The sequence below is a fragment of the Podarcis raffonei genome, chromosome 17, assembly GCF_027172205.1.
Source record: "Podarcis raffonei isolate rPodRaf1 chromosome 17, rPodRaf1.pri, whole genome shotgun sequence".
NCBI lineage: Eukaryota > Metazoa > Chordata > Lepidosauria > Squamata > Lacertidae > Podarcis > Podarcis raffonei.
In genome coordinates, this window is record NC_070618.1 from 41689106 (window position 1) to 41702069 (window position 12964).

Sequence of the window (12964 nt, forward strand, 5' to 3'; positions counted from 1 at the left end):
TCACACAGCTCACATTGAATCATTGCATTATTGCTGATGGTTTCAAAGTGTCCCTATAAGTCACATATAATTCTTCACAATTAATCACTCTTAGTTATGACTTCTCAGAGTTTGTTTTGTGACTTTATGGGAAAATGAACTACTGGCATGATTTTAATGATAGCATTGTGAATTTAACAGTTGCTCCTTTGCAATTCTTCAGTGCTATTTCTATATTTCAACCATTCCTTTTGTTTCACTGGAAGATTCAGACCTCTCGCATTGCGTGGTCTTAATTTTGCTGAACAAAATGTGCTTGTAGATTCATAGCCAATCATAATATATGGTCTCCCCCCCCCCCCTGTCTAGTATCCTCTTCATCAGGCTTCCTTAGCAATTTTCCTGACCTTTTGGATAATCCCCTTATGTTTGTTTGGGATTTGTTTCAGATCTTTACTTAGGAGATATCCTCACAACTTGTTGGAGCTTGCTTTGGTGGTTGTGGTTGAGGAATGGTATTTGACCAGGGCATTTTACCTACACGGGTGTCCAGTGCTTAGTTGCATTGAGGCATGGTTGCTGCTTTGCTTGGGCAAGTTTGAAAGCATGTCAAAGTGCAAGTAGATAAATAGGCACCGCTCCGGCGGGAAGGTAAACGGCATTTCCATGCCAGAAGCGGCTTAGTCATGCTGACCCGGAAGCTGTACACCAGCTCCCTCAGCTAATAAAGCAAGCTGAGCACCGCAACCCCAGAGTCGGCCACGACTGGACCTATGGTCAGGGGTTACTTTACCTTTATGCTGTTCTCTTAGGCCTAGTTTGACCACAAACTTGACATGAGCCAACAGTGTGACGCAGCAGCTAAAAAAGCCAATGCAATTCTGGGCTGCATCAATAGGAGTATAGCATCTAGATCAAGGGAAGTAATAGTGCCAATGTATTCTGCTCTGGTCAGACCTCACCTGGAGTACTGTGTCCAGTTCTGGGCACCACAGTTCAAGAAGGACACTGACAAACTGGAACGTGTCCAGAGGAGGGCAACCAAAATGGTCAAAGGCCTGGAAACGATGCCTTATGAGGAACGGCTAAGGGAGCTGGGCATGTTTAGCCTGGAGAAGAGGAGGTTAAGGGGTGATATGATAGCCATGTTCAAATATATAAAAGGATGTCACATAGAGGAGGGAGAAAGGTTGTTTTCTGCTGCTCCAGAGAAGCGGACACGGAGCAATGGATCCAAACTACAAGAAAGAAGATTCCACCTAAACATTAGGAAGAACTTCCTGACAGTAAGAGCTGTTTGACAGTGGAATTTGCTGCCAAGGAGTGTGGTGGAGTCTCCTTCTTTGGAGGTCTTTAAGCAGAGGCTTGACAACCATATGTCAGGAGTGCTCTGATGGTGTTTCCTGCTTAGCAGGGGGTTGGACTCGATGGCCCTTGTGGTCTCTTCCAACTCCCTCCCCACCTTCTTCCTTGGGACATGAGGGCTCTGTCTCATTTGAAGGTTGATTTTACTTTGATAGGGTCTTGGCCATGGGATGTCGGCCATGCAATTTAAGTCGACCCAGAATTTGGCTGGATCAGGTTGGTGCAATCCTGGATCAGCCCAGGTTGGATCAGGACTCCCCAGAAGGCGCATTGTTCTGGCAAAAAGGGCATAGGGATGCATAGGCAACCTGTGTGTATCTCTTTCTCACCTCCTCCTGCCCATGAGTTTAATTAGGGTATAAAAGCCTGATTACATGGCATCATCTCCTTTAGGAATGGCTGAGAATACTGATGAATTTGGAAACAGTACCCAAAATTATGTCAGCTTATGTGTTCTTTCTCAACCTGGAACAGGAATTTGGTAGGCGAATATGATAGATGTTCACTGTATTTTTATGATACAGTGCCCCCCACATGTTCCTGATGTTTCCTTCCATTGAAATGAAAAATGTAGCATGATGTAATGGTTATTTAATGACATAATATGTTTGGAATTAGTGGGCAGTGAGACAATCAATGTTCTTTGCAGAAGGCAAACTGCAGCAGACTAGAAACAGCACTATCCATGATGAATATGGGATGGACAAGAAAATGATGGCTTCTTACATCCCCAACTCCTGCCTACTGTATTCCAATATGGCAAATTTTAACAGTCAGCCCAAGTTTTAGTTTTGCACTTGGGAGGGAATGATTTGAGTTTGTTATAAAACCCAAACATGCATTTTGCAAGCAAGTAGGGATTTTAGGGTGATAAGGCAGAGATAGTTGTGGGTGGGATCTGCAGGATCCTGGGCAGGCTGAGGTAGTAGGACTAAACAGAGGATTGCCTGTCTTTTGTGGTGGGAAGATGCAGAATGTTGACTAATTTGAGGGGAGGGATCCGGTGAGCACCATTAGGCACTATTTACTAATGGGTGTTGCAGAGGCCAACTGCTAAGGACTTGTGAAATGTCTGGGCTAAATACAGAAGATAAGCAGAGCTTGCTGGATCAGGCCAGCGAACCCCAAACAAGAAGCCCCCAGACAGAATCTGACTGCACCAGTACTTTACCCTTTCATTCAGAACATCTTTGAGGCTAAGCTGCCCAATACAACCGAAGTTGTGGGGACCCAGGGCCACCAAGCTGACCTTAGCCAGCTGAGGCTGAGGCAAAGGGCAATGACATCATTCATTCCCCTTGCCCTGGCAGAAGTTGCCCCTCCCAAAACAATGTTTTGTTTAGTTTCCTGCACTGTGGTTCAACCCACACTTGTTGCTTTGTCTCTTATTTCCCTGTTCTGGTTGTAAATTCAACTGACTGCCAAACAATAAATCTATCTTGATGAAATAAGAATTCCAAAAACAGACATCCTCATTTTCAGCCCAAGTCCCCAGATAATAAAAAGGCTGGTTCTTGGGGCATATTGTCACGTCACTCTCCAGACAGCTGCAGCCATGAAAGTTCTGATCCTTTCCATACTCAGCCTCCTCGCTGTGGCAAATGAGGCCCGTTTGTTGGAGCGCTGTGAGCTAGCAGGCATTTTGAGACGATATGGGCTAGATGGATTCGGAGGCTACACCCTGAATGACTGTGAGTTTTGTTTGCTGAGTGCACAGCTTCATTGGAGTTCTTTGTATGGATTTATGCTTGCAATGGGGTACCTTCCAGGTGTTGCTGGATTTCAAGTCCCATTGGTCACATCCTGTGTTACCAGTGAACATAGATGATAGGAGTTGTAGCCCAACAACATCTGGAGGGCAGCAGGCTTGCAGGGCGTGTTTTGATATTTTTCAGCTGCTCTTTCCAGTGTTCTCATTTTCAAAATTTGCTTTTGAATCTTACAATCTGAAACCCTCTTGTATGACCTCTTAGGGAAAGGAGAAATGCTAGCATCCCCATAAAAATGCTGCCTTCTTGCTTGCGCTGCTGCCTAAAGAAGCTCATCCTATTGGCAACCAGGGTCTTTCCAAGTGTGGCCCCCACTCTTTGGAGAAGGCACACAGTCATAGTACATGCTGAAAACTGACATGCTCACTGACTAGTTCCCTTGCCACTGATGTCAATAATTTGCTTAGGCAACCTTTCAGTTACATTTTGTACTAACTGTTAACACTGCTGGATATATTTTACTATTGTTTGTGTATTCTTGATTAATCTTATTATAAACCACCTTGATGGTATATAAATTTAAAATAAATTAATAATGAGAAATAATAAACAAAGTGGTACTGATGGTATTGATACTGTGAAATGTTTACATGTAGTGTTTTCTGCTCTGAAAAAATGAAGACTGCAAAAATTATAATCAAAATAAAGAATGTCAAAACTGAAAATAGTTAATAAAAAAGTGTTGACATAATTGAAGTTTGGTGGAATGGAATGGAATGGAAAATCAAATTAGCGATTTGAGTATTGTTCATATGGTGCTTTAGGGTTTTCATAGTCCTTCCTGTGCATTATCTGCCTCTCCCTTCCTGCATGATGCCCCAACACCTGACAGCCCCAGATTGATCTGGGCCATCCAAGCTGACCTGCCGTCATCTGTGGATGCCTTACCTGACTTGACTGCCACGATGCCTTTGAAAAGACTGGATTTGGCTTGGGCCTTGGCCAAAGCCCTGGAATCCAGTGTATTCAAGACCATGATTCAAATCTCTTAACCACAATGCTTGCACTACACCATTTTCTGGTGTGCAATCTGTGCAAATTTTCTTCTTAAAAAGGTACTGTATGTTTTTTCACCAGCTTTCTAATATCCATGTATGTATTTTCTTTCCCCTGCCAGGGATTTGTCTGCTCAGTGCTGGAGGCGGTTTTAGCACTAACCCCCCAGTGATTGCCATGGGCATGCGCCAATACTATGGGCTGTTCAGGATTGACAATCAATACTTTTGCAGTGATGGGACCATAGCATCACGTAATGTCTGCAACATGCGCTGTCAGCGTGAGTGACATGTTTTTGCTTTGTATTATGTGAACTAGCAACTTTCTGTCATTTCCCTCTTTGCAATTTGGAAAGAAAGAAGTCCACATTCATACACATCTTGTGCATATTACTCCGTGTAAAACACTTTTGTACATGTTACTGCACATGAGCTTCACTGGCCAGCCATGAGTTCCAGTCTTATGAGAGAAGAAGAAAAACTTTTCTCTGTCTACTTTCTCCATGCCTTGCATCATTTTATGGACTACTATCATTCCTCAAAAGGGACGCGGGTGGCGCTGTGGGTAAAAGCCTCAGCGCCTAGGGCTTGCCGATCGAAAGGTCAGCGGTTCGAATCCCCGTGGCGGGGTGCGCTCCCGCTGCTTGGTCCCAGCGCCTGCCAACCTAGCAGTTCGAAAGCACCCCCGGGTGCAAGTAGATAAATAGGGACCGCTTACTGGCGGGAAGGTAAACGGCGTTTCCGTGTGCTGCACTGGCTTGCCAGATGCAGCTTTGTCACGCTGGCCACGTGACCTGGAAGTGTCTCTGGACAGCGCTTGCCCCCGGCCTCTTGAGTGAGATGGACGCACAACCCCAGAGTCTGTCAAGACTGGCCCGTACGGGCAGGGGTACCTTTACCTTTACCTTTTATCATTCCTCTGTGGGTGGCCACAGAGCCTAGGACTTGCCAATCATAAGGTTGGCGGTTCGAATCCCTGCGACGGGGTGAGCTCCCGTTGCTTGGTCCCTGCTCCTGCTAACCTAGCAGTTCGAAAGCACATCAAAGTGCAAGTAGATAAATAGGTACCTTCCGGCAGGAAGGTAAACGGCGTTGCTGTGCGCTGCTCTGGTTTCTGCTGGCCACATGACCCGGAAGCTGTACGCCGGCTCCCTCGGCCAATAAAGCAAGATGAGCGCCGCAACCCCAGAGTTGGTCATGACTGGACCTAATGGTCAGGGGTCCCTTTACCTTTACTATCATTCTTCTTATTACTTGACCTTTCTATAAACTAAAAAGTCCCAAAGGCTGTAATCTTTCTCCAGCCCCTTGATAATTTTGCTTGCCTTTCTGAACATTTCTCAGCTTTACAATATCTTTTTTTGAGCTGAGGCAATCAGAACTGTACACAAGATTGCAAATGCACTCACACAATAAATTTATTTAACGGCATTATGATATCGGCAGTTTTATTTACCGTTCCTTTTGTAATGATCCCTAGCATAGAAATTGCCACACACTGGGTCGACACCTTCATTATCTTCTACAACTTCAAGGTCTCATTCCTGGTCAGACCCCATAAATGTATAGAGGACATATATAAATAACAATGATAAACAAACAAACAAACAAACAAACAAACAAACAAACAATTGGGGGTCCCAACATGCATCCCTTTTCACTTGTTTTCATTGACTTGCATTTGCCATTTTACTGCCTATTCTCTCAATTTGAAGAGGTCCTTTTGGACTTCCTCACAATCCTTTTTTGTTTTTTTGAACAATTCGAGATCATTAGTAAAATATACTCAGAGTCGCAAAGTGATTTCATGCTCTTTATTCAGCTCATAGTGGTGAGGAGGAATGAATGAAAGTCCCCTCAAAGTATCTGCTTTATATACATTATTTACACAATGGGCTGCACATGATTGGCTAATTCCGGAATTCTACTGTAAGCCAATCAGGTTGTGGATTCACTTCTATCTGGAGCATGATTGGGTAGTTCCTGCCAACCAATCATACTGCTGCATTGTTCTAGGACCAATCAGACTGCTGCCTTTTGGATCCTATTTTTCTAGGACCAATCAGACTGCTGCAGTTTGGATCCTATTCAACTCAGTACATAACACCCCTCCCCTTTAAGTTCCAGTCCTGCCCGGGAGGTCGCATTCATAGTCCTCGAGGTACGCCGGTGGCCTACGTGTGCGTTGCGGCCTGGGGTGTTCCCTGGTCCGGGGTTCAGGTTCTGGCTCGTGTTCCAACGATGCTGGCTGTGATGGGGCTGTTTGGTCTGGCGCAACCGGCTCGCTCAGTCGTGGTTCTGGTTCCAGTGTCCTTTCGGCCTCGCAGGTCCTTTCTGTATTTACTGATTCTGCCTCTCCTGCTGGCCCCTCGTGCTCTATGGGCCTCACTGCCCCTCTGTTCCCTTGGGACTCCTCTGCCCTTTCCTCCTCCTGGTTTTCTCCCGGGAATCGTCGCCGTATCTGGTCGCAGTGGCGGCGCCAGCATTGCCCCCCATCCATTAGCACCTCATACGACACGGGGCCAGTGACCCTGGTGACTGTGGCGGGTACCCATGCTGGGCCTGCCCCAAAATTCTTTGCGCACACTGGGTCCTGAGCCTCGAAGGCCCGGGGGTTCTTGCCTTCCCCCACCACTACCTCATCCTGAGCTCTATCGGGGTGAAGGCGGTCCAATCTGATTGCAAGGCGCCGACCCATTAGTAGTTCAGCGGGGCTCCGGCCAGTCGTTGAGCTGGGGGTGCTGTGCTGTGCTAGAAGGAATGTGGCAAGGCGGTACTCCCAATCCCCTTGCATCATGCGGCGAAGGGTGTCCTTGGTGGTCCGCACCATGCGTTCTGCTTGGCCATTGGTGGCAGGGTGGAATGGCGCCGAACGGATGTGGCGGATGGCGTTCTGCGCTGTGAAGGTTTGGAATTCTCCTGACGTAAATGCAGTCCCGTTGTCTGAGACGAGAGTGTCAGGGAGCCCGTGGGTTGCAAACAGCCTGCGTAGTACCCGGATGGCTGCGGAGTGGACGGTACCAGTGAGACTTCCAGCCATTTGGTGTAGGAGTCCACCACTATGAAGAATGTTTTCCCCTGAAAGGGGCCAGCGAAGTCCACATGCAGGCGTGACCATGGTGCTCGGGCGGACTCCCAGGACTGGACTGGGGCCCTTGGGGGATCTGGGCGGGATTCTTGGCAGGCCTGGCAGTGTTTGACCCAGGCCTCTATCTCTCCGTCGATCCCCGGCCACCACACATAACTCCTGGCAAGGGCCTTCATTCTTACTACCCCTGGGTGTGTCTCGTGTAGGGCTGTGAGGACCCTTTTGCGGAGGGGCTGGGGAACAACGACTCTGCTTCCCCATAACAGGCACCCCTTGTGGGCCGACAGTTCATGTTTGCGGGTTGTGTAGCTGGCGAATTCTGGCCCGGGGCTGCTGCTGGGCCATCCCCTCCACACCCAGTCCAGGACCCGGGAGATGACCCTATCTTTCTTGGAATGGTGTGCAACTTCTTGTGCCTGAATGGGGCGGTAGCGAAGCAGCTCCAGGCTCATAACCTCTTGTGCAGGTGCTGGGTCGGGGCCTGTTTCCGGTAGTGGTAGCCTGCTGAGGGTGTCCGCATGGCCCATCGCCTTCCCCGGACGGTGAATCAGTGCATACTGGTAGCTGGCAAAGAAAATTGACCACCTGAGGACGCGAGGAGACAGCACTTGGGGGGTCTGCTTTTCAGGGGCAAACAAGCCAAGCAACGGCTTGTGGTCAGTCACCACGGTGAAGGGCCGCTCATACAAGAAATCATGGGATTTTTTTACTCCCTTCACGATTGCCAGACCCTCCTTGTCGATTTGCGAGTAGTTCCACTCGGTTGCGTTGAGTGTCTGGGAAAAGTATGCCACTGGTACCTCTCTTCCATCCGGGAGTTGATGTCCCAGGACAGCGCCAATTCCATAGGGCGAGGCGTCGCATGCTAGCACCACCGGCAGCCTCTTGTCGAAGTGTGCCAAGACCGAGTTTGAGACAAGCAAGTCCTTGACTGCCTGGAATGCGGCCTCCTGGTGCTGGCCCCACACCCAAGGGGCCCGCTTGTCCAGGAGTCTGTGTAGGGGCTCCGCTACTGCCACCTTGTGGGGAAGGAAGGAATGGTAAAAGTTCAATAGTCCCAAGAAGGCCTGAAGTTCAGTCTTGTTCTTGGGCGCTGGGGCATCACAAATGGCCCGTACCTTGTCCCCAGTCGGGGACACCATAAATCCCAGAAAGTCCACCTGAGGCACTCCTAGTAGACATTTTTCCCGCTTCACCTTGAGACCCGCCATCTGGAAACGGTGCAGAACGGTGCGGAGGCGGTCCTCAAGCTCCTCTGGTGTGGGCCCGGCAATCAACACATCATCGAAGAAGGGGGTGACGCCAGGAATCCCTTTAAGTAGAGAGTCCATTAGATTCTGGAATATGCCTGGTGCCACGCTGACACCGAATTGCAGCCGCTTTACCCTGAATGCTCCTCTGTGCGTCACAATTGTCTGTGCCTCTGCTGTGGCCTCATCTACTGGCAGCTGTTGATATGCTTGGGCCAAGTCCAGCTTGCCAAAAATTTTCGACCCAGCCAGGGTGGCAAGAACATGGCTGACCACTGGCACTGGGTATGCATGGGCCGTGAGGGCCTTGTTTATGGTACATTTGTAGTCTGCGCAGATGCGGACCGAACCATTAGGCTTGACGGGTGTGACGATTGGGGTTTCCCAGGGGGCATTAGGCACCGGCTCCAGCACTCTTTGCTCCACGAGTCAGTCCAATTCCTCGTCTATACGGGGTTTCAGAGCGAACGGGACCCGGCGGGCCTTGAGCCTGACCGGTCGTACTGCGGGGTCAAGCTGTAGAGCAATGGGGGGGCCCGTATACTGTCCCAATTTCCCATCGAAAACCCCCAGAAATTCCTTGCATATGGCGTCCACGTCCACTTGTAAGCTCGTGTGGTTCACCCCAGTGACGGCTAGCCCCAGTGGTCCAAACCATGCCAATCCCAGTAAGCTAATGTAGGGGCCCTTGACCACAAGCAAGTCCAGTTGCTGCGTCCGCCCTCGGTATTGCACCCTGAAGGTCCCCACCCCCATTGTGGGGACCTTACGTTTCTGGAAGTCCCGGAGGGTGAATGGTGCCAGCCTGAGTTTGGGACCCCCAGTAGGACACAGTTTTCTTAAGGTCCTTGCCGAGATTATGGATAGAGTTGAACCCGTGTCAAGCTCCATGCGGCATGGGGCCCCCTCTATCTGTACCTCTACATAAATTTTCTCTACGTTGGGGTGGGGCAACTGGTATACCTGGAAGTCCGTGAGCTCCGTCGAGTTGCCTTGGTGCGTTGGGCCCCGGGACCTGGGGCTCTTGGATTGGTCATCTGATGCCTGGCGTCGGGTGGGCTGAGCCCGACACACCCGGGCGATGTGTCCCAATTTTCTGCACTGGCTGCATTCTGCGTTGCGGAAATGGCAGGTCCTCCTCTCGTGACTTTCTCCACAGCTTGTGCAGTTCCCTCCTTCTCGTCGAGGCAGCTGTGGTATGTGGGCTGCTTGAGTGCACTGCTGTACTCGGTGCACCTCCTCCCTGTTGGATCCTGAGTCGTCGGTGAGGTCTTCGTGGTGGACCCTCGGTTGGGACGGCTGGCTCGGCCGTGCCTCTTGCGTCGACCTCTTGGCAGCTTCCGTTGCCAGGGCCTCCTCCAGAGCGACCTGGAACGTTAGGTCCTTCTTAGCGTAGAGGCGTCGTTGCAGCTTCTCATCCTTCAGGCCACCAACGAGGCGGTCCCGAAGCATGTTCTCCAGCTCTGAGAAGTTGCAGAACCGGGCGGCTTGGCGGAGAGAGGTCACAAACCCAGTTATGGTTTCCCCAGGGGCTTGCCGCTTTGCGTAGAAGGCATTTCGACGAGCCACCACTGAGGGCTGTGGCGAAAAGTGCCCCTTCAGCTGTTCCATTATTGTTTTGTATGGAACAGTAGCAACGTCTTCAGGCGCAAGGAGAGCCCGGGCAATTTCAAACGTCTCCTCTCCGCAGACGCTGAAGAATATTGCCCTCTTCTTGGCGTCTTCTTCATCTGTGACCCCTTTGGCTTCTAGGAGGAAGGTGAAACGGGAGGCGTACGCTTCCCAGTCTCCAGATGCTGGGTTGAACGGCGAGAAGCTGCTGTCGGTTGCCATTCTGAGTTCCTTGTGTCCCGGAGCTGAAGCCTGGATACACGGTGCGAGGCAGCGGTGCGGCAGGTGGCGGTGCTGCGGTGCTGTGTGTGGCAGTCAGCTCAGCGGGATCCCATCCTCGTCGCCAGTGAAATATACTCAGAGTCGCAAAGTGATTTCATGCTCTTTATTCAGCTCATAGTGGTGAGGAGGAATGAATGAAAGTCCCCTCAAAGTATCTGCTTTATATACATTATTTACACAATGGGCTGCACATGATTGGCTAATTCCGGAATTCTACTGTAAGCCAATCAGGTTGTGGATTCACTTCTATCTGGAGCATGATTGGGTAGTTCCTGCCAACCAATCATACTGCTGCATTGTTCTAGGACCAATCAGACTGCTGCATTCTGAATCCTATTGTTCTAGGACCAATCAGACTGCTGCAGTTTGGATCCTATTCAACTCAGTACATAACAATTAGCAAACTTTGACAACTCATCCCTGTGGATGTGGCAAATCCCTGTTTATGAGCAAGTTAAAAAAACACAAATCCCAATACTGATCCTTAGAGGACTTCACTCTCTACATCTCTCCATTCAGAAAACTGCCAAATAATTTCTGCTCTTCGTTTTCTGCAATTTAACCAATTTGTGATTCACAATATGTTCTCCTCATATTCCCAGACTGCTAAGCTTACTCACGAGTCTTTAATGTTGAAAGCTTCTTGAAAGTCCAGATCACCTTTATCTACTTTCTTATTGACACTCTCCAAGAACTGTAATAAGTTTGTGAAACTGAACTTGCCCTTGCAGAAGGCATGCTGGTTTGTTCTTCTATATGCTTGGTTATTTTATCCTAACAATGCTTTTCACCATTTTTTTCTGGGACAGACATGCTAACCAGCTTGTAATTTCCAGGAGTCCCCCTGAATCCCCTTTATAAAAAGTTGGTGTTGCACTGGTTGCATTCCACGGAGGATGATCTTGCAAGTCATCATTTTGTAGCTGGCTCTGCTTCCTCTAGTCATTATTTTGCACCCTGGCTGGAGCTTGTTCATTTTGAGTTCTACAAACAAACAGTAGATTTTGGATACCCTTTGCTATAAATCATAATGAGAGTCAATCTGGGCCAAATTTTGGGCTGTAGATTTTAAATGGACAATTATGTGGCTTGGCAATCACCTGTGATTTGTCAGCATTTACAAGCAGGTGCCCAAGTTTTTCCTGGATTCAAGTGGTTCCTTCTGTGTCCAGAGTTGATGATGCCCTAGCTAGTTTTTGTTGTAAACTTCAGGGCTTGTTTCTTTATGGTGTGGATTTGTTCTGGACACATACAGACAATGGAATTTGCAGACTCTGAGGGAAAGGGAAGACAGTCTGAGAAACAGGAAGCTAGCAGGAAGATGCCCCCAGGCCCCAAGCTTTTTGAAAAAAGGGCTCCCTGTTGCAAAGATTAAATTGCTATGTAGTTGAAATTTAACTGTAATAAGTGAAAGCACCTAGTATAGGTTTTCCAGCAGACTGCCTAATCCACATTTAGTCCACTCATCATGTCTAAAGAGCAACAGCCCCTGAAACAAGCAAGAGCTGCCATAATTAAGAACTACAGTACTTTTTACTGCATCATTTTTGTGCTATTTCACAATGACATCCATTATTTCCATTAATCCTCATTATTTCCATTAATCTTCATTACCTGCCTGTCTCATTCCATATCTTTGCAGGATTCCTTGATGACGATCTCACTGATGACATTGCATGTGTTAAGACAATTGTCCAAAGTCAAGTATGGGTAAAAACCTGGTGAGTCACGTCAGTTTCCTAAGCTCCACAAAAGACAAAAAAGGGACAGGGGCAGGGAATTGAAGGAGAGAAAGAGAGAGAGAGAGAGAGAGAGAGAGAGAGAGAGAGAGAGAGGGAGGGAGAGGGAGAGAGAGATATATACACATACACCCCCCCAAAAAAAAACACTAAAGGCCATATGTAGAAAATCAATATATACCATACTTTTCCGTGTAAAAGATTAGTTTTTTTACTAAAAAATTATGGTAAAATAGGGGGCGGCATGTTATACATGGAAAAATACAGTATATACATATACAACCAAAACACTGAAGCCCATAAGAAGAAAATCTAAGTTTTTGAAGTGAAATTGAATAGGATTGAGATTAGGAATCTACTTAGAGATTTGTCCCTTTTCATTTCCTTTGCATAAATTCAATGCAGCATGACCCTCAAATGGTGGCATCTCCTATTCAGCAGTTGAAAATAGAAAGATAAAAACCTATTCTTAGCCTTGTTCCCAACTTTCCCTTGTACATGTCAGTTTCATCTGAACTTCCTGAGCAGTACAGGGAGTCTGAAGGAAGTTTCTAAATTTATTAGGCTAAACATGCTTTGAAGCCTCCTCATGATGAGAAACCCTACTAAGAAAGGGTTCTAGGTGTCTTAAACGTTGTTGTTGTTGTTGTTGTTACCCCTCTCTTCAGCCAAAAAGGCTTCCAGAGCAGTTTACATACAATCCGTTAAATCAAGACAGTCCCTACCTGCAGGCTTACAAAATTTCAAAACCACAACAAAAAGGGAAGATGAGAGTAAGGTAACTCATGAATTAAGGAGGGGTCTCTTAGCCTTGCCCTGAACTATTGGGATCCTTGCCTGCGCAACTTTAAGAGGCAGCATCTGTTCTGCAACCAGTCAAGATCTC

General features: G+C 48.0%; 1 protein-coding gene across 22 annotated transcripts in view; it reads left to right on the forward strand.

Moving 5' to 3' along the window:
• The window catches only part of MBD1 (methyl-CpG binding domain protein 1), a 151137-nt gene that overhangs the window by 121599 nt on the left and 16574 nt on the right, over positions 1 to 12964 (forward strand). For 19 of the 22 annotated variants that reach the window (XM_053372054.1, XM_053372073.1, XM_053372053.1 and 16 more), the window contains one exon: positions 4231 to 4389. The exons of 2 other annotated variants lie outside the window; for them this stretch is intronic. Coding sequence is in view for 1 of the 20 variants with exons in the window: in XM_053372073.1 (XP_053228048.1) it covers positions 4231 to 4281 (51 nt within the window). In the remaining 19 variants the exon portion in view is untranslated. Of the gene's footprint in view, positions 1 to 4230; positions 4390 to 11981; positions 12061 to 12964 lie in introns of all 22 variants that reach the window. One more of the 22 variants, XM_053372056.1, reaches the window with a different exon arrangement.